We start from the raw sequence: 18,803 nt of genomic DNA, 5'->3' as shown, positions 1-18,803 counted from the left end.
ACTAGAGTCTCCAAGAGTGTCCCCTTGGATCTGGTGATGAGGGCAGCTCCTCCCACTCTCACCTGTTAGGTGCCATCTACCTACTACAGGCCAACCCTATGACCAGGACATCAAGGATCAAGTTTTAAAACCTCTCATGCTTCTAGAAATTTCCAGCAAACCCCAGTGTAACTAGTGACATTACTTTTTTATTAATACTCCTTGCTGAAACAGTAATCCTTAGCCTCCATCTTCAGCATGAAAAATGCTATATCTAAAATAATAAAATATGGGGTGCTTGGGTGGCTCAGTGGGTTAAAGTCTCTGCCTTTGGCTCAGGTCATGATCTCAGGGTCCTGGGATTGAGCCCCACATTGGACTCCCTGCATGGCAGGGAGCCTGCTCCCCGCCCCCAGCCAGCCTCCCTGCCTACTTGTGATCTGTCTGTCAAATAAATAAGTAAATAAATCTTTAAATAAATAAATAAATAATAAAATAATGCTGCTTGGGTTTTTCATGCAAAGTGCCACAAAAAATCCATTATTTTGGCCCTATCTTTCCCAGTTCAAGTGTACATCTCTCCCAGTCATACCAGAAAACAGTGCACACCCTTGGTCACTATGCCACACCTTCGGCAGCATGGACACAGTTGATTAATGTGTTTTCAAACCACACTGTTCTTATTTAGGGCAAAACACATGACTCAAAGAAATTCAATAGTTCAGTATTTTATGCTAATTTTGTTACCAGAAAAAGCCCTAAAATAATAATTATATATAACTCCTCCTGGTTTTGGCCAGGTTTATCTTTTTTCCAAATGGTTTAAACATCAAATTGTAAAATCTCTGTTTTCTCAATAGCTAATGCTTTGAAAGGAAAAATATTAAACGTATAATTAATCAAAATATTTTTAAATGGAATGTTACATATATATTTAGTCTGACATAAATTAACAAATGTAATGTTACAATACATTTTCAGTGCATTTTTTTACACTTCCTCCTCAGCTTAATTACCCTTCCCACCCCTAAACACATAGTAGTGGCATTCTATTGCTTGAAAACCCATGCTAACAGTGTCATATTGTGCTTCAGGCTTTTCTCTATGTTCAACTAATCATTTATAGTAAAACACACATACACACACACACACATAGACACACACACACACGCATATTATACAAAATAATCTACATCTTGCTTTTTTCACTCAATAGTACCTCATACAACTATCTCTAAGTCAACTGGTATATATAGAATTAATAATTAATTCTTTCTATTTTCTGCAGAATATTCCGTTCTTTGTGTTCTATTTATCTATTCCTAGACCAATACCATATTTGTTAGGATGTTAGAGAACCAATTTTGTCACCTCCTTATATCTAAAGCAATTGAGAAGTAAGGATAGGAGATACACACACAAAAATAAGCATGAGTTTTTATTATTTGTAGTAAAATAGATGTGGATGATGTGGTTGAGATGAACAGCCATGATAAGCACCCTTATATTTATTCCAGAATTAGACTCACCCACCCAGTCACAGACAACCCCCACTACCCGGACCAAAGGACAGAGCCTGCCCCAGAGATCCTATAGCTAGAAGAAACAGAAAACGTGTCTTCTCAACAGGCTGGCTCCAAAAGAGAAAATCCTGCTGGAAACTGAGGGGTAGGATCAGAAGGCTGAATCCACTGCCCATAATTCCTTTTCACAAGTTCATTATTCAGACAGTTTGTTCTCCATATAGATGGTTTGTTCCATATAGACTTTAAGATTTTTTTGTAACCTCCTCTATCTCTAAACCTCCCATAAACTAAGGGTCAAATCTAAGGACTGCATTAAAATTTTTTTTTCTTTGAGAAACTGACATTTTATAATAGTATTTCTTTTCATCCAGATAACATAATAATATCTTTTTATTTTCCTAGATCTTATTTTATGTCCTTCATTTTTTTAAAAGATTTTATTTATTTGACAGAGAAAGAGCACAAGTAGGCAGAGTGGCAGGCAGAGGGGGAAGGACAAGGGAGCAGGGACCTGATGTAGGGATCAATCCCAGGACACTGAGATCATAAACTGAGCTGAAGGCAGACGCTTAACCCACTGAGCCACCCAGATGTCCCATTATTTTATGCCCTTCATTAATATTCTTCTGTGCATTTTTAAGAAAGTTACTTCCATATATCTTATAGGTGTTTTTTTCATTTATTTATTTATTTATTTATTTGACAGACAGAGATCACAAGTAGGCAGAGAGACAGGCAGAGAGAGGGGAAGGGAAGCAGGCTCCCGGCTGAGCAGAGAGCCCAATGCGGGCCTCGATCCCAGGATCCTGGGATCATGACCTGAGCCGAAGGCAGAGGCTTTAACCCACCCCACCCAGGCGCCCATATATCTTATAGTTCTTAAATGAGACTGTGAAAGGATTCTTAATCTCGTTTCACTCTGTAGATCCTTACCATTAAGGTAAAAAATAGTTACTGATTTATTCTATAAAAATCCACTTTAAAATTTCTTTTAAAAAAGAAGTGCTATGTGAAAATGCATGTTAGTAAACTTGAAAACTGGAAGACAGAATCTCCTCTCCAAATGTAAATTAACAAAATGTAGCTCTGCAAAAAATGGAAAACTTCAACAGACCAACTGAATATTGGGGAGCTTCAGACTAGTGAAATTTGGAGTAACTGGAGATAAATTTCATAAGCTCAAATCACTTCCTTCAAGTGTAGGCTAACCAGCCCAAATTATTAGGAATTGCATCACTTCCAAGTCTAAAGGAATAAAAAGGTGTTTCGAGACTCTGTCAATCCTGACTTTACATGGAAGATTGGAGATTAACGTTAAATCACCAAGTTACACAAGTTAATCGGCATGCACAAACATCTGTAAAATTGCCATTGTGTTTAACACATCAAAAATGAAGCCCAAAGTGACTCATGGATGTGCTGTACTAACAGGGAGAATAGAGTTTTCTCTACTTTTAATCTCTTATTAGGTGTAACCTTCCAGAAATGGACCAAATATGTTGCAGCTGTGCCAGTACTGGATCAAAGAATATAAACTCACACTGCAAAGATTGTGCTTTGAGAAATGTTCAGTGTAAAGGCACCCATAGGTATTTTCAGAGGTTTCACTAAAGGAAAGTAAATTGAATGATGTTGAAAAAAGTTAATGTAAATTGAAATGATGGTCAAAAAATTTAATGTGATACAACATAAAAAATTCTATAAGCTAGACATTGTTCTGTATGACATGGATTTATGACCAGTTCAGGTAGGTAATGGATTTGGACCTCTTCTTAGGAATGTCAGTGAATAGAATAATGGTGTTTACTCAAAAGAAGGCCAATTAGACATGCCCAAAACTGAAGAAAAAAAAAAAAAAACATGTTTATGTGTTTGAACGGAAAGTTCAGTGCCCCCCTAAGTACTATGTGAATACAAAACTGACCCCCATGATATGAAAGTTATTCTGCCCCCAATAAGCAGCAGCAAGAAAATAAACTAGAAATTTCTGTTCTCTTTAGTTAATTGTTTCAGAAGGTTTTGTGGCTCCTCATCAGGACACGAATTGTAAAAGGACGGGACAATAAATTTGTATGAGTTTTACAGGTTTGCCAAACTTACCTGGAACTTACTAATCATAAAAGTATCCCTGCATGATGGCTCACTCGGTAAAAAGCTGGTAACACATGAGTCTGGTAGAGAAATGCAGAGCCCCCGAAGAGTAAAGAACAACCAGTTGCTCGTTTTTATTTTTTTTTAATTTTATTTATTTTATTTGACAGAGAGAGAGAGATCACAAGTAGGCAGAGAAGCAAGCAGAGACGGGGGGGGGGGGGGAAGCAGGCTCCCTGCTGAGCAGAGAGCCCGATGCGGGGCTCGATCCCAGGACCCTGAGATCATGACCTGAGCCTAAGGCAGCCGCTTAATCCACTGAGCCACCCAGGCGCCCCAGTTGCTCGTTTTTAGAAGCATCCCCTTTCCTTACCACCCAAGAGCTAGTAGTTCTCAACTGCAGTCTGTCCTGAAATCCTTGGAGATCATTTTTTTAAAGTGTTCCATGCCGTTTTCAGATTCCATCTTTCTTCAGTTTGGTGTTGGCAGCAAAGCTGGGAGCAGGAAGGCAGTGTATCCATATCCACTGGCAGTCACCCCCCGGGTGTGCCACGTGGTTTGAGAAGCTGGTGGGTCATTCCACGTATTTCTTCCCACGGGTGGCATCATGGGTTGAAATTTAAATGAAAACAACCACCATTTTTTTCCTCCTTAGGATTTACCAATAAGACCAGCACAATTTGATTACTAGAAAAACAGAAGATGTGGCTCCCGTGATACTTAAAAATACTTGAGAATATATGTGAAATGTACTATTTATCATCAAAAGGAAGATTAAAATGTATAAATAAAGGGATCGTAATCATAGCAACAGAGTATAGCAAATTACTATTTGACTGCATGTTTGTTTTCTCCTATCTTTTCCTATCCCATCATCATATCACCTGAAATGGTGAAAAGACCAGGATGATGTTAGATCCAGGAAGGATGCCAGGTCCTTGGGATCTAACCAAGGTCCAGAACTTGCTTAGCTCTGAGTCAAATACCTTAGATTACTATACTCGGAATCTTAACTTTATTTCAATTTATTAGAATCCAGTAAATTATTAGCATTTAAATACACATTTAAATCTCTCTTTTTAAAAAGATTTTATTTATTTATTTTAGAGAGAGAGCACAAGTAAGGGGAACAGCAGGCAGAGGGAGAAGCAGGCTCCCTGACATGCAAGGAGTCCAATGCGGGACTCGATCACAACACCTGAGCCAAAGCAGGCTCTTCACCAACTGAGCCACCTAGGTGTCCCCACAACATTTAAATCTCTTAACAGAGTTCATTTTTTTTTTCCATAAAGGTACTATTTTCTCATAAAAAAAGCAGAAAAGATTTATCTGTGACAAGCGTTATGACTGGCATTTTCTTACACTATCCATGGGAATGCAAATTGGTATAGCCTTTTGGATGACAATCTATTAAGACTTTGAACTGTATGTGCCCTTTGTTCCAGCAGGTAATATCTGTACAAAATTCTTAAAGATATATTCATTTGTTCACTCTGCAAAGTCCTAGGAATATGCTATTAAATGAAACAGACATAATTCCTCCCTGATAGAACCCACAGTCTAAGAAATCCAACTAAGAAAAAGCAGCTGATACATGGTACTAGGCCTGATAGGCAAAGCAAATTGGGATGACTGATAAAGAGATATGAGGAAAAGAGTGCCCAACTGTGGGGAGAAGGTAGTAGAAGCTACCACCTGATGAGTGAGAAGAAGCTAGCCAGGAGAGAAAGAAACTGAGTGAACCTAAGGTAGGAAAGGAGCTGAGGGTTTCTAGAGAACAAAAGAAGACACATATGAGAGGGATGGAGTGTGGGATGTGGTTGGAAAGGAAAGCAGAGTCAATCAGGCAGTTCCTTGTAGGCCTTGCCAGGCAGATTTGCTTCTGGTCCAAGCACGCTGGAAGCCATGATCCTTTTACAGGTAGCAGTCAGGGTGCTGAGTGAGGGGTGAACTGGGTGAGAAGAAAAAGGAACAAGAGCTCAGTCATTGTCCATCGCCTGGTCTACATGAGAGATGTTAGGGGTCTGGCTAGTGCAAAAACCCAAGGAGGTAGGAACTACATGGATTCCAAATACACTTTGCAAATAGATCCCAGCTATTCAATTTGATCTCCAGCAAATCACAAGAACCAAATCAAAACTATTCCTAAAGAATAGTGGAGTGAGCACGATGTTCATTTGAAAAATCCCTCCTTCATGCTTATTACCTGACAAAAATACTCCCACAAAGAAGCAATTGCCTAATCAGATTAAATCCAAGCAAAAAGATATTGACCCTGGTCCGCAGCTTATGAAACATTTTTTAGATATGCAGTCACCCATAATCACTCTTCTGAAGTTTGGGCTTCAATCAATATATGGTAAGAATCACACACATCCTTTTAAAGAAATAATCCCAGGAATTGCAGAAACACGGTGGACATGTTACATACCATCTAAGAGCAAATTCGATTAACAGCTCTATTTTCACTAATTATTAAAGTGCAGACTCTTCTCTGCTGGTGCACAGTTATTAAATTCCCTGACATTTCTGCATGCCTGCAGGTATGATTGTAATGGAAGAGGTCTGATTTCCATGACCTTGAACAACGAAGGGTGATGGGTCACAACTTTTGCAGGTCATTTCAAGATGTATGTGTAATTCTGTTAATGCACGATTTATGAACTAGTATCTTAATTTCATGAATTTGTAGATATTCAAGAACAAATTAAATATCAGAAAGTAGTAATGTCTGACATATAAAATACATTACATACACATTTCCAGTCAAAACAAACAAACCAGTGAAGGCTTGCCAGTGAAGGCAAAGTCTCATTAACATTCTCTACTTGGTGAATAATAGAACTGCTCTAGATAATGAGTGTTTAGAAACATCACAGAAACCTCAGAAGCTACTGCCCAGTTGAATAAATAGTCATTCTAATTGCTTTACCTCTTAGGCCATGGTTCAGTTTTTAGCGAACTGAGAAATGGTTTCTTTAACTTTTTAAACCTGTGATGTGTCCTACTATCCAACTGTTATATTTTCAATATGGTGCCTCAGTTGAACCATAACATACACATACTATGAGCTCCCTTCTAATGATTATGATTATTATTGTTATTATCTTCCTTTTTATTTCAGCCTCTGGAATAACAGCCAGTGTCAAGTTGGGCTTGGGTTTCCAAAGCCATTATTCAGAGAGTAATAACATAATCATGTGACGGAAACCCCTGGAAAATGTTCCCATCTTTCCTTTTCACAAACAAATGAAATGGCAAGAGAAAACCCTTCTTAGTCTGAAGGTATTATGCAAATGCAGTCCCCAGCTGAAGTAACCACCACTCCCTTCCCAACACTATGCAAATCAGGCCCCAACAACATATTTTATTACTTTCTTGAGGTCCCAAATCTCCAAACAACAAAAAAAAAAGTTGTTGGCTTAAATCATTGTCCAGAGCACATGTAAGACCAGAGAGCACCACTTGCCTGTAGAATGCACAATGGGACTTGTCATGGATTTCTCCAGTCCTCCTGGACTGGGACATATGTGGAGCCTACATTGGCTGCAATGGGCCAAGTCTGGTATATTACTTCCTACGAGGATGTCCACAGTTTTTAGAAACCAAGTGTAACTGGTATTTTAACCTGTACCTGGTATTTTAAAGTTCTAAAGCAAAACACTTCCTTATCTCTGAAGAAGGAGTGGAAGCCCCTAATTAATTAAAGTTGTCAAAGAACTGGAATTTTAGAAAGGGTAAATCAGAACAAAGTAAGTCGTATCTAGAATCTAGATTCAGCGCAACTTATGGGTATGCCCAGGAATATCATAACTCACTGCTATCATCTTTTTAATCTCTTTTGTCTTTATTAAAATTTTATTTATTTATTTGAGAGAGACAGAGCCTGAGCAGGGGGAGGAGGCAGAGGGAGAGGAAGAAGCAGACTCCCTGCTGAGTCCCTAACCTAAGACTCTAAGATCAAGACCTGAGCCAAAAGCTAACTGACTGAGCCACCTAGGCACCCCTCTTTTGTCTTGAGTACAATATTTTGAAGGATTACAGGATGTTAAATTATGGAAAAGGAAAGAATTCATTAAATCTTGCTCTTCTTTCCTGCCCCGAAGTTTACAGTGTTATTCATAAAAGGCTCCGCGAAAGCGGTCACTTATAATGCATAAATGGGCATGTCTATGTTCCAATAAAACTTATCTGCACAAACTTTATTACAAAAACATTTTTCTGGAGGTGGATGGTGGTGATGTTTGCACAGCAATATGAGCATACCACTAATGCCATTTAGTCTTACACTTAAAAATGGTTAAAATAGTCAATTTTGTTATGCATATTTCACCACAATTGTTTTTAAAACCACAAGATTTTGTCCACCCCCCCTAACTTTCAGATTACAAAATCCTTTCTGTCTAAAATACTCTGTGATTCATCAAAAAACTAATGATGTACTATGTGTTGACTAATTGAATTCAAATTTTAAAAATTCAAAAATAAAATAAAATAAAACACTCTGTGATTAAATGGTTTTCCTGAAACTAAAAAGCTTCCAAAACCTGATGCATAAATACTTATAAAGATAAAATTGTTCTTCTATCAAAGAAAAAATTCTTTAAATACTCTGGAATGTTTAAAAGTGTTTTTAACTCTAGTGTTAAAAGCAAACTAAAGTGGTGTTAGTAGATTTTCCCCCATCCTCTAACTTGAGTTGGCAACCACATATTTAGAAGTGCATAAATATATGACAGCAAGGTGGTTGACTGCTCCAGAGGAAATGTTTTGACTAATTAAAAGTGCACAAAGATAACCTTCTTCACTAGGCAACCTATCATTGAACAAACTTATAAATGAAAAGGAATACAAGAGGAAAGATGTCATCTGATTATTATCAGGGATCTGGTTTTGCAATGCATTATTTATATATTTCAAATATCCAAGGCACTAGGTAACTGTTTACTCCAATTTTATTCCTAATTATTTTCAATTATTTCTACTTTCCCCCCCCAAAATCTGTATTAATAATTGCTTAATGTGATGATTTTCTTCTTCAAATTTGAGTTACTTTCAATAAAATATATCATTACTTCACACTGACATTTCGCTTAACTTTCAATCCGCCCACATATACTCAGACTAAAAACAAATGCTCTTCTACAAGTTAGGTTTTGGGGGATTTTTGTATGTTTTGTTTTGCTTTTCAGTTTTTAATTGTAACCCTGAAGAAAAGCCAACTAGATTCTTTTTCAGGGTAGTCAGGACAAGCTTTTGCACTTCCACACAATGATGAATTTATTATTCATCTGGGACCTTCCTATTAAACCTGTCTTCAGCCTGTGAACTTTTCTTTCAGCCTCCAACAAAGGATTTCATTGCTTTTGGAATTGAGGTGTGTCTAAGTTTTTACCTGGGAGCAAAAGTGATGCAAGCGTTTCTGGTAAGACCAATCCTTGGTTTAGGGTGGGGAGGAGCTGCATAACAGACCATCTGTAAACTCCAGAAAGCAGAGACGCGACCGAAAAGCTTTTCTTAGACATCATATGCAGACAGTTGGAAGGACTGAAGCAGCAGCTTCCTTGGATTTGTCCACCAGGGAAGTCAGAGAAAATGACTTGGTTCCTTTTCAGAACACCAGGGGCTCTGGCCATTTTAATGGTAAGTCCATTTTTTTCTTTTTTTTCAAATAATTCCAATTTTTCCCTGCTCCCTTCCGTGTTTGTTAATACTATACTTGATTGCTGAATCCCTCTTATAAGTTCTAAAAGGAGTGAAATGGAAATAAACATTTTAGAATAAAACCATAAAGGTTACCAATTTCCGCTTTTTGGTGGTTTTTAATGTATTTTACATAGAAAAATAAATCAGAGAAGTAGAATTTGAAAGTTGATACTTAGCATTTCTTTGGTTAATGAATTTAGTAATCTTGATCTTAGATCTATTCTCCACAACATCCTCACTTTCTTCAAAGTAATATTTTTATCCATCTTTCCAATACACAAACTAAAACACATGAAAGAGAGCCAGGTCTATTTTCCAAGGTTACATATCTCTTAAGCATACGGCTAAGAACTGTACGTGCCTGGTCTTGATACCTGACGTGTTTTTAAAATAGACCGTTGAATTAAAATCAAAGCAATGTTTGACTCTAGCAAAGTTGAAAGGGGTATTAAGAAAACTGTTTCGCCATTATGTGCAAAAAATATCCTGACTTTGCGGGGAAAAGACATAAAACATTTTAGAAGCCATTTTTTTTTCAGAAGCATAATACTTCTGTTGGTTGAGAAAGATGTATACCATGTTACCTAAAAGAGAAGTGAGATCTGAAGCGCAAAGCACCAGTCTGGATGTCACAGACTAGTTTGTTCCTTAACTATGCTGTTTTAGTGAAGAAAAAAAAGGCCACAATTTTATCAGTTACATTAGGATATCAAAGTAGTGACATATACCATAAATTAATATTAAAGAAAATTCCCAATACTAATTCTCACTTCATAATAAACCGAATTGTCCAAGGCACCAGTTTCCCTCACCTCCCCATCTCAAAAAGTTGAGATGATAATTGGACTTCAAGAAGTTGCAGAGAAATAGATCTTTAGAAAGAACTTTCTAAAAATTAAAGGTGTCCAAAATTAGAATAGGCTGCCTTATGAGCGGGAGTTTCCCAGCTTTCCCTTTTAGGACAATGTCCAAGCAGAAAATTGTTATTGTCCCTTCTTTTAGAGTCTATTTTTTTTTAAGTACTTTTTTTTTTTAAGATTTTATTTATTTACTTGACACAGAGAGAGAGAGAGAGAGCAAGCAGGAGGAAGCAGAGGGAGAGGGAGAAGCAGGCTCTCTGAGGGACCTCGATACAGGGCTCAATCCCACAGCCCCAGGAGCATGACCTGAGCCGAAAGCAGATGCTTAACTGACTGAGCCACCCAGGCACCTCAATGTTAGAGTCTATTTTTGTTATAACAATGGAACAAATTGTTTTGGTTCTCCAAGGAGTCTGACCCAAGAATGTTGTAAAGAGAAATGAGACAGCTGTATGATGTTCCTACCTTTCCAAATGGTCATTTCTAGACTAAACCTCAGGTAGCCTGATAATCTCCATGTTCAAACCAATGACCAACTCAGGAGGCTATAGGAAAAGTGGCAGGGGTGCCAGAAGGTGTCACAAGAACACAGAATTGGACGACCACAAGTGTAGGGGAGCTCTTTTCCCTGCGTTGACATAAACCATTCTCAAAAATCCCTCTAGTCCTAAAATAACAGTAAAATTGTTATATTAAGGGGTGTTCCATTCATCTTTATATTCCTAATGGCTCCTATAATATCTCTCTTACAGTGGACACTCATTGTTTGAAAAATAGATAGATGAACATTTAAATGAGGCCTCTAAACTGTAGCCTCCCAGAGTGCCTCTATAATGCTGGTCATGAAGGAAACTATGAAAAGTAAAACATTTTCTTCCCCTTAGAAAAATTTTACACACACACACACACACACACACACACACAACCTATTTAAACAACACTATAACTTCATATGTAATTATTAAATTGAATAGTCTAGACCTGCTCTGTCCAATATGGCAGCCAGTGGACACATGTAGCTAATAACTACTTAAAATGTGGTTGTCTGAACTGAGATGTGCTGTTAAATGTAAAACACCCAACATATTTGAAGACTTTGTATGAGAAAAAGAATGTAAAATGTCAACTTTTATATTGAATACAATTAAAAATTACAGTATTTTAGATATATTAGATAAAAGATATATTGCTAAAATTAGTTTCACCCTTTTAAGCTTTTTAAATATATGAATATTTAGGGACATCTGGGTGGCTCAGTTGGTTAAGTATGCGCCTTTGGCTCTCGGTCATGATCCCAGGGTCCTGGGATTGAGTCCTGCATCGGGCTTGCTGCTCAGTGGAAAGCCTGATTCTCCCTCTCTGGCACTCTCCCTGCTCACTCTCTCTCTGACAAATAAGACCTTTAACAACAAATAAATAAATATTAGAACATTTAAAATATAAATATTTAGCTCATATTTGTGTTCTTATTAAATTTCTATCAGTCAGAGCTTGTCTTTTATTAATGCTGTTAGTGGAATGCTGTATCAGTCAAGAGTGAGGTCAGCAAACAAGGTTCCATGGACTAGGTGAGATCTGAGCTGTTTTTTGAATAGTATAGATGGGCCAAAGGGGGATATCCTATACCCTTAGTTGTCAGACCAGCAGGAGCAAAGGAATTACAGCATTTACCTAGGGGCAATGGACATACTGGTTTGGCTAGAATGACAGTATGCATTGGACATGAATTGGAAAGGTAAATGAGGGTCAGATGGAAAGTCCACTCAGTGAAGCTTAATGGAATCCATTTAGAAGTGGGGAGCCACCCCACGTTTTGAAATAGTGTGGTAAGAGGAAAAAAAACAAGTTTTTCAAAGCACTGTGGAGTGGGACTGCCCATCTTTTGTTGTTGAAGGGTGAGGTCTGGAAGTGGGAAGACATATTTGGAAGGCTGAATTAATTCCACCACCCTATGACCATAGAAGATTGCCTAGAGAAGTGAGATAGGATAGCAAAGTCAAGGGCTTCAGTCTATGCCTGTAATGACTGACTCACTTTAGGCTTTGTTCCCTCAATTGTCATATGACAATAATCACAGTCCTCTGACACAGTAAGAATAAAGCAACAACATGGATGTTGGGGCACCGTTGGTTTCACCCAGGTCATGATCTCAGGGTTCATGAGATCAAGCTCTGCATCTGGGTCCCCACTCAGCAGGGAGTCTGCTTCTCTCCCTCTCTCCTGGCCCCTCCCCATGCTCCTATTCTCTCTCTCTCTCTCTCTCTCTCTCAAATAAATAAATATGTCACTTACTAAAAAAAAGCAGCAAAATGTGCAAACAACTGCTCTGGAAAATACAAAGTGCTTTGTAAGACTCCTATCATTTGCAATGTTTACATTAGTAACACAAGTGATTCTTGATAACTTCTTAATAGACTGCCTTACTATTTTAAATAACCACCAACACCAGTTTTAGTAAGTCCAGAAAGGACCTCGATTTTTCTTGAGTGAAAGAGCACATCAAACTATATCTTACATTTGTGTAATAGTGGGTATGAGAAAATAACATTTTCAAACTTGGAGCATTACTCAAAATTTCAGCTGTCCAGTCTTCTAATTATTTGAGAGGTGAAGGCATGGGGAACACCTGCCTATAGTCAAAGAAAAACGTAATAGTTATCAGCTTCCTGTGCATGTTTGATCCATTTCTCAAATAGAAAATAAACACTTGGGGGAAAAATTTATGATTGAAAATACTTAGCTTCAGAGATTTAACCTTTTATTTATTTACTTATTTATTTATTTAAAGATTTTTTTATTTATTATTTATCAGAGAGAGAGAGGGGGAGAGAGCGAGCGCAGGCAGACAGAATGGCAAGCAGAGGCAGAGGGAGAAGCAGGCTCCCTGCTGAGCAAGGAGCCTGATGTGGGACTCGATCCCAGGATGCTGGGATCATGACCTGAGCCGAAGGCAGCTGCTCAACCAACTGAGCCACCCAGGCGTCCCTAACCTTTTATTTATTTTTTTTAAAGATTTTATTTATTTATTTGACAGATCATAAGTAGGCAGAGAGGCAGGCAGAGGGAGAGAGAGAGAAGCAGGCTCCCTATTGAGCAGAGAGCCCGATGTGGGGCTCTATCCCAGGATCCTGGGATCATGACCTGAGCCAAAGGCAGAGGCTCTAACCCACTGAGCTACCCAGGCGCCCTGAAATTTAACCTTTTAAAAATAATGTCTATCTTCAAAGGAGACCACTGTTCAGTGTTTTATAGTCCACAAAACCTGCAACACAGTTCGTCATCTAAAACATCTATTAGGGGCGCCTGGGTGGCTCAGTGGGTTAAAGCCTCTGCCTTCGGCTCAGGTCATGATCCCAGGGTCCTGGGATCGAGCCCCGCATCGGGCTCTCTGCTCCGTGGAGAGCCTGCTTCCTCCTGTCTCTCTGCCTATCTCTCTGCCTGCCTCTCTGCCTACTTGTCATCTCTATCAGATAAATAAATAAAATCTTTAAAAAAAAAATTAAAACATCTATTAGCATTTGGACAAAAAGCTATTTAATTCCATGCCACTATATTATGTAAAACTTTACTCAATACAAAGCTAATAGTGATGCTGGAAATCCAAAGATTTTTAAAGCACAAAGTTTTAAAGAAATTAGTAGTGTTGGTGCTGTAAAAAAGAGAGTCGTTTAAATATCAAGTTTGGCATTAGAATGTGTTCTAAACATAGCAGAACTATTTCAACCACCTTCTTCTATAGAACACACTAAAAGTAAAATTTTAGAAAAATTATTGTAAATAAATGGTCCAATTTTTTTCTACTGAAATGTAATAGACATACAATATACTACTAGCTTTGGGTGTACCTCATAGTAATTCAATATTTTTATGCATCACAAAATGATCTCCATGATGAGTCTTAGTACCATATGAAGTTTACAACATCATTGACTATATTCTTTATGCTGTACATTATATTCCTATGACTTATTTATTTTATAGCTGGAAGTCTATACCTCTTAATATCCTTCACCTATTTCACCTGTCCTCCAACCCCTCATCTCTCTGGCCACCAACAGGTTGTTTTCTGTATCTATGTTTCTTTTCAGTTTTATTTTGTCTGCTTATTTGTTTTGCTTTTTAGATTCCACATATAAGTGAAATCACATGTTATTTTTCTTTCTTTGTCTGACTTATTTCACTTAGCATAATACTTTTTGGTCCATCCCTGTTGTCACAAATAGCAAGATTTCATTCTTTTTTATGGCTGAAATCAGGGAGTATGATATCCTTTATATACATATATCTACATATATACACATATATATGTATATATCACATCTTCTTTATCTCTTCATCTATTGAGAGACACTTAGGTTGATTCCATATCTTGGTTATTGTAAATAATGCTGCAATGATTATAGAGGTGCATTTATTTCTTTGAGTTTATGTTTTCTTCTTCCTTGGATAAATATACAGAAATGGAATTACTGATCATATAGTAATAGTTCTATTTTTAATTTTTTGAGAAATGTCCACACTGTTTTCCATAGTAGTTGTACCAATTTATATGCCCACCAGCATGAGAGTTTCCTTTTCCCCCACACCTTTGTCAACTCTTGTCATTTTTTGTCTTTTTGTTTATAGCCAGTCTGTTGTGTGTGAGGTATGAGATGGTATCTCATGCATTTCCCAGATGATTAGTGATTTTAGCATCTTTTCATGCCTCTTGGCTATCCGGATGTCTTTTTAGAAAATGGCTATTCAAATCTTCTGTGTGTTTTTTAATTGGGTTTTTTCTTATACTAAGTTGCCTGAGTTCTTTATATATTTTTTATATTAACCCCTTATCAGATACCTGACTTGCAAATGTCTTCCTGCATCCAGTAGGCTAACTTTTTGTTTCATTGGTGGTTTCCTTTGCTGTGCAAAAGCTTTTTAGTTTGATGTAGTCCCACTTATCTTAGTTTTTGTTGCCCTGGCCTGAGGAGACTGCTCCAAAGAAATATTACAAAGACCAATGTCAAAGAGCTCACTCCCTTTGTTTTCTTTTAGGAGTTCTGTGTTTTCAGTTCTCACATTCAAGTCTTTAATCCATTTGAATTTATTTTTGTATATGATGTAAATTGGTGGTCCAGTTTCATTCTTTTGCATATAGCTGTCCAATTTGCCCCACACCATTTATGAAAGAGACTGTCTTTTCCACACTGTATATTCTTGCCTCTTCATTACGGATTAATTGACCATAAATGTGTGGGTTTGTTTCTGGGCTCTATTCTATTTGATCTATGTGTCTGTTTTCATGCTCCTACCATACTGTTTACTGTAGTATGGTAGGACAGTTTGAAATCAGGGAGTAAGATACCTCCAGCTTCGTTCTTCTTTCTCAAGATTGCTTTGGCTATTTGGAGTCTTTTTGTGGTTCCCTACAAATTCCAGGATTCTTTGCTCTAGTTCTGTGGAAAAGGCAATGGCCCAAATTTTTAACAGAAGGAAAATCTTTGAGGTATCTTTCCTTCTCTTGATCAATGAAACAATCTAGTTTCCAGTGCTAATAAATACATGGAAATAAATTTGCTCCTGAACCTCTCCAAAAGTTAAGATTCTAAATTCAGAATAAACTTGCCAAGCAATTCTGGCCAGTCCTGCCTGACTTGAGCAAATGTCAGGAAAGATGTAATTACATCTACCAATTATCACTCTCACTTGCTTAATACCTGAAACTGGTTTTCATTTGGAGCCAGAACACTTAGTGTCCCGTGTGGTTTCTCATAAAACACTTAGCCTTTGGCTCTTCCTTTCTGGTTAAGAGTCAATCTGATAGCCTAAGGTAAGGGCTTGTTTTGGGAAGTTCATTACAAGAAAATTATATGGACAACTGGTTACTATCCATAATTATACTATGAATAATTGAATCCATCTAATATGCACATTTTTCTTACATGGCCACTGCACTGTTGGCTAGGCTAAACACTGCACAACTCCAGGAGACACATTCACATAAACTACAATGTGAACAGTACCCCCCTGAAATTGTGCAAGGGGGAACCCACACAGTTGTATAGTGGAACACTGGTTCTTGATTCTTCCCGATGCTCAAAAAGAGAAATTCCAGTGTAGTTAACATACAGTGTCCTATTAGTTTCAGTTGTATAATATATGATTCAATAATTCTACACATTACTCAGCACTCATCATGTCATGGTAAGTGTACACTTTAATCCCCATCACCTATTTCACCCTCCACCCCACCCACTCCCCTCTGGTAACCATCAGTTTGTTCTCTATAGTGAGGAGTCTGTTCTTTGTTTTCTTTCTCTCTCTCTCTCCCTCTTTCTCTTTTCCCTTTGCCCACTCATTTATTTAAAAAGAAAACACTCTTTTCTATCTTGACGTGAATAATAATAATAAAAGGTCACTTCATAGTAAAGTGGTTCTCTTACATCTTTTTTTTTTTAAGATTTTATTTATTTATTTGATAGAGATCACAAGTAATCAGAGAGGCAGGCAGAAAGGAGGAAGGAGGCTCACTGCTGAGCAGAGAGCCTGGTGCGGGGTTTGATCCAGGACCCTGAAGCCATGACCGGAGCTGAAAGCAGAGGTTTTAACCCACTAAGCCACCCAGGTGCCCCATCTCTTACACCTTTAAAAAAAAATTTGTTGACAGTGCTCGCTTTGGCAACATATACATTAAAGTCTGATGAAAGAAATGATTGATACTTGGTAAGCACTTACTGTGGACTCATCTATGTGCTTTAGACTTACTAATTCATTTAATCCTCAAAACAAATATATAAAGTAAGTAGAATTATTATCTCTATTTTACAGATGAGGAAATTGAAAGACTAAGTAATGTTCCCAAGTTATACAACCAGTAAATGTTAAGACTGGGATTTAAATTCAAGATTCAAGATTTGGTGTCCAGTTTCATATTACTACACTTGACTGTTTCCTACACAGCATTCAAAATAAGTATTTGAGAATATCCAGTTTGTTGAGAATATCTAGTATTTGTTTTTCTTAGCATCTCTACCATGATATGAGGCTTAACTTTTTAAACTGAGTTTAAATCAGCTATTGAAAATTAAATTGTCTAAAATTAAATTTTAATCTCTAAGTAATTAAACATATGTCTTTTTTTTTTCAATTATGGGTTTGTCCTGATAACTACAAAGCTTATTAGAATGTTCTGGGGGTTTTAGATTTTAAGTTTAAAAGGTCTATAAATATGTATGTATATATATAGAGTACATACACATACATATATGCTGTGAGATATAAAAGACAGACTGCTCATATTTTCTGCATTATACATATGAAATGTATTCTTCAAACATGTATTGAATGACCTCTATGATTGAACTCATTAATAATCACTGTATCTAACCAATTATAAAAATAATATCACCAGCTTATATTATGTTTCCCCAAAAAATTAATTTAAAAAATCACATTTAAAACATATAATGATTTCTTTGAATCATCTAATTCATTTTACAAATTTCCCAGAGGAGAGTGGATGTGATCTACTCCTATCCCATTCTAGAGATGAGGGAGAGCTACCCTAAGCCAGCCAGGACTACCTCACTGGATAAATGCATAGTTTAACAGTCCATCTATCCCCACACAAAAGTTTGAGGTAACTCTACACAAAATCTTGGCGAAACTCAGGAAATAGTAGTTGTTATTATAAATGACTTTTCAAAAACTGGTCACCCATGTCCTCAAAATATATGTATTATATATGTATTATATTCAATAGAAACCATAAGGATATAAATATATATATTTAATTAGCAAATAGGGTATACAGACATTAAATTACTTTATTCCATGTGTTATTTTATTAGTTTACTAGTCTGATTTGCTTTTAATAAAATATTTCTGATTCTTATCTACACAAGACTACTCAGGTCATATCAATGCTTTAAAAATCATATAACTAAAATTATCAAAATAACCAGGAGACCAGAGGAAGGAAGAAAAAAGTATAGGAATTCTCAAGATAAGGAGTGTTTTCTCCTCATTTGTACTTGTAATCAAAAGGCTATCAAAAAAGCCAACTTAGTTGATTTATATGGTCAGGAAACTATTGAAATATTTATTAAATACTCAAAAGAAGTATGTTAAAATAACTAAACAACTAAGTAACTAATATACATATTAATTATCTTAAATAATAAATTTTTTTAAGAAACATCATTCTAAATAACATAAGGCTATGATTATATTTCTAAATATTTTAAAAATATTGTAATATCTCAGAAGTGTTTCTTATTAACCTTCCCATATTCTTAGAAGCACAATTAACCACCACATTGCATTATATTCCCTAAAATTAGAGAACAATCTTGGTGGTCTGACTTTAAAAAAGAGGATGAGAAAGAGTGTAGGTCTGACTGAATAACTTGTAAGGGCTCTGATTCAGTGAAAAGACTGAACAAATAAGAAACAACCATCTGCAATGTTCATTCTCCACAGTTTAGAGTTTGTCCTTTCTTTGCTTCCCAGGAAAACAGAAATTATCCCTTACTGTCTATTCGAAGAACCCTTCTCTGTCAGACTAGTGCAAACATGATTCATATTTTCTGGATGACTCTTTCCAGTTTTCCTGTAAAGGGAAGGGTGCCTGGCCCAACCCTCCCCTCACATGTAGCTGAGT

The 18,803-nt window shown here is 36.9% G+C and overlaps 2 protein-coding genes across 2 annotated transcripts in view; one reads left to right on the top strand and one right to left on the bottom strand.

The window, feature by feature from the left end:
* The window catches only part of DSC1 (desmocollin 1), a 333,497-nt gene that overhangs the window by 275,176 nt on the left and 39,518 nt on the right, over positions 1–18,803 (bottom strand). The window lies entirely within an intron of this gene.
* Positions 9,070–18,803, top strand: part of DSG3 (desmoglein 3) — a 33,048-nt gene continuing 23,314 nt past the window's right edge. The window contains exon 1 of the mRNA XM_082699051.1: positions 9,070–9,239. Coding sequence (XP_082555177.1) covers positions 9,192–9,239 — 48 coding nt within the window. The 5' untranslated portion in view covers positions 9,070–9,191. The remainder of the gene's footprint in view (positions 9,240–18,803) is intronic.

Source organism: Mustela nivalis (assembly GCF_964662115.1).
Source record: "Mustela nivalis genome assembly, chromosome: 14".
Classification (NCBI taxonomy): domain Eukaryota; kingdom Metazoa; phylum Chordata; class Mammalia; order Carnivora; family Mustelidae; genus Mustela; species Mustela nivalis.
This window is presented reverse-complemented; position numbering and strand designations above follow the sequence as displayed.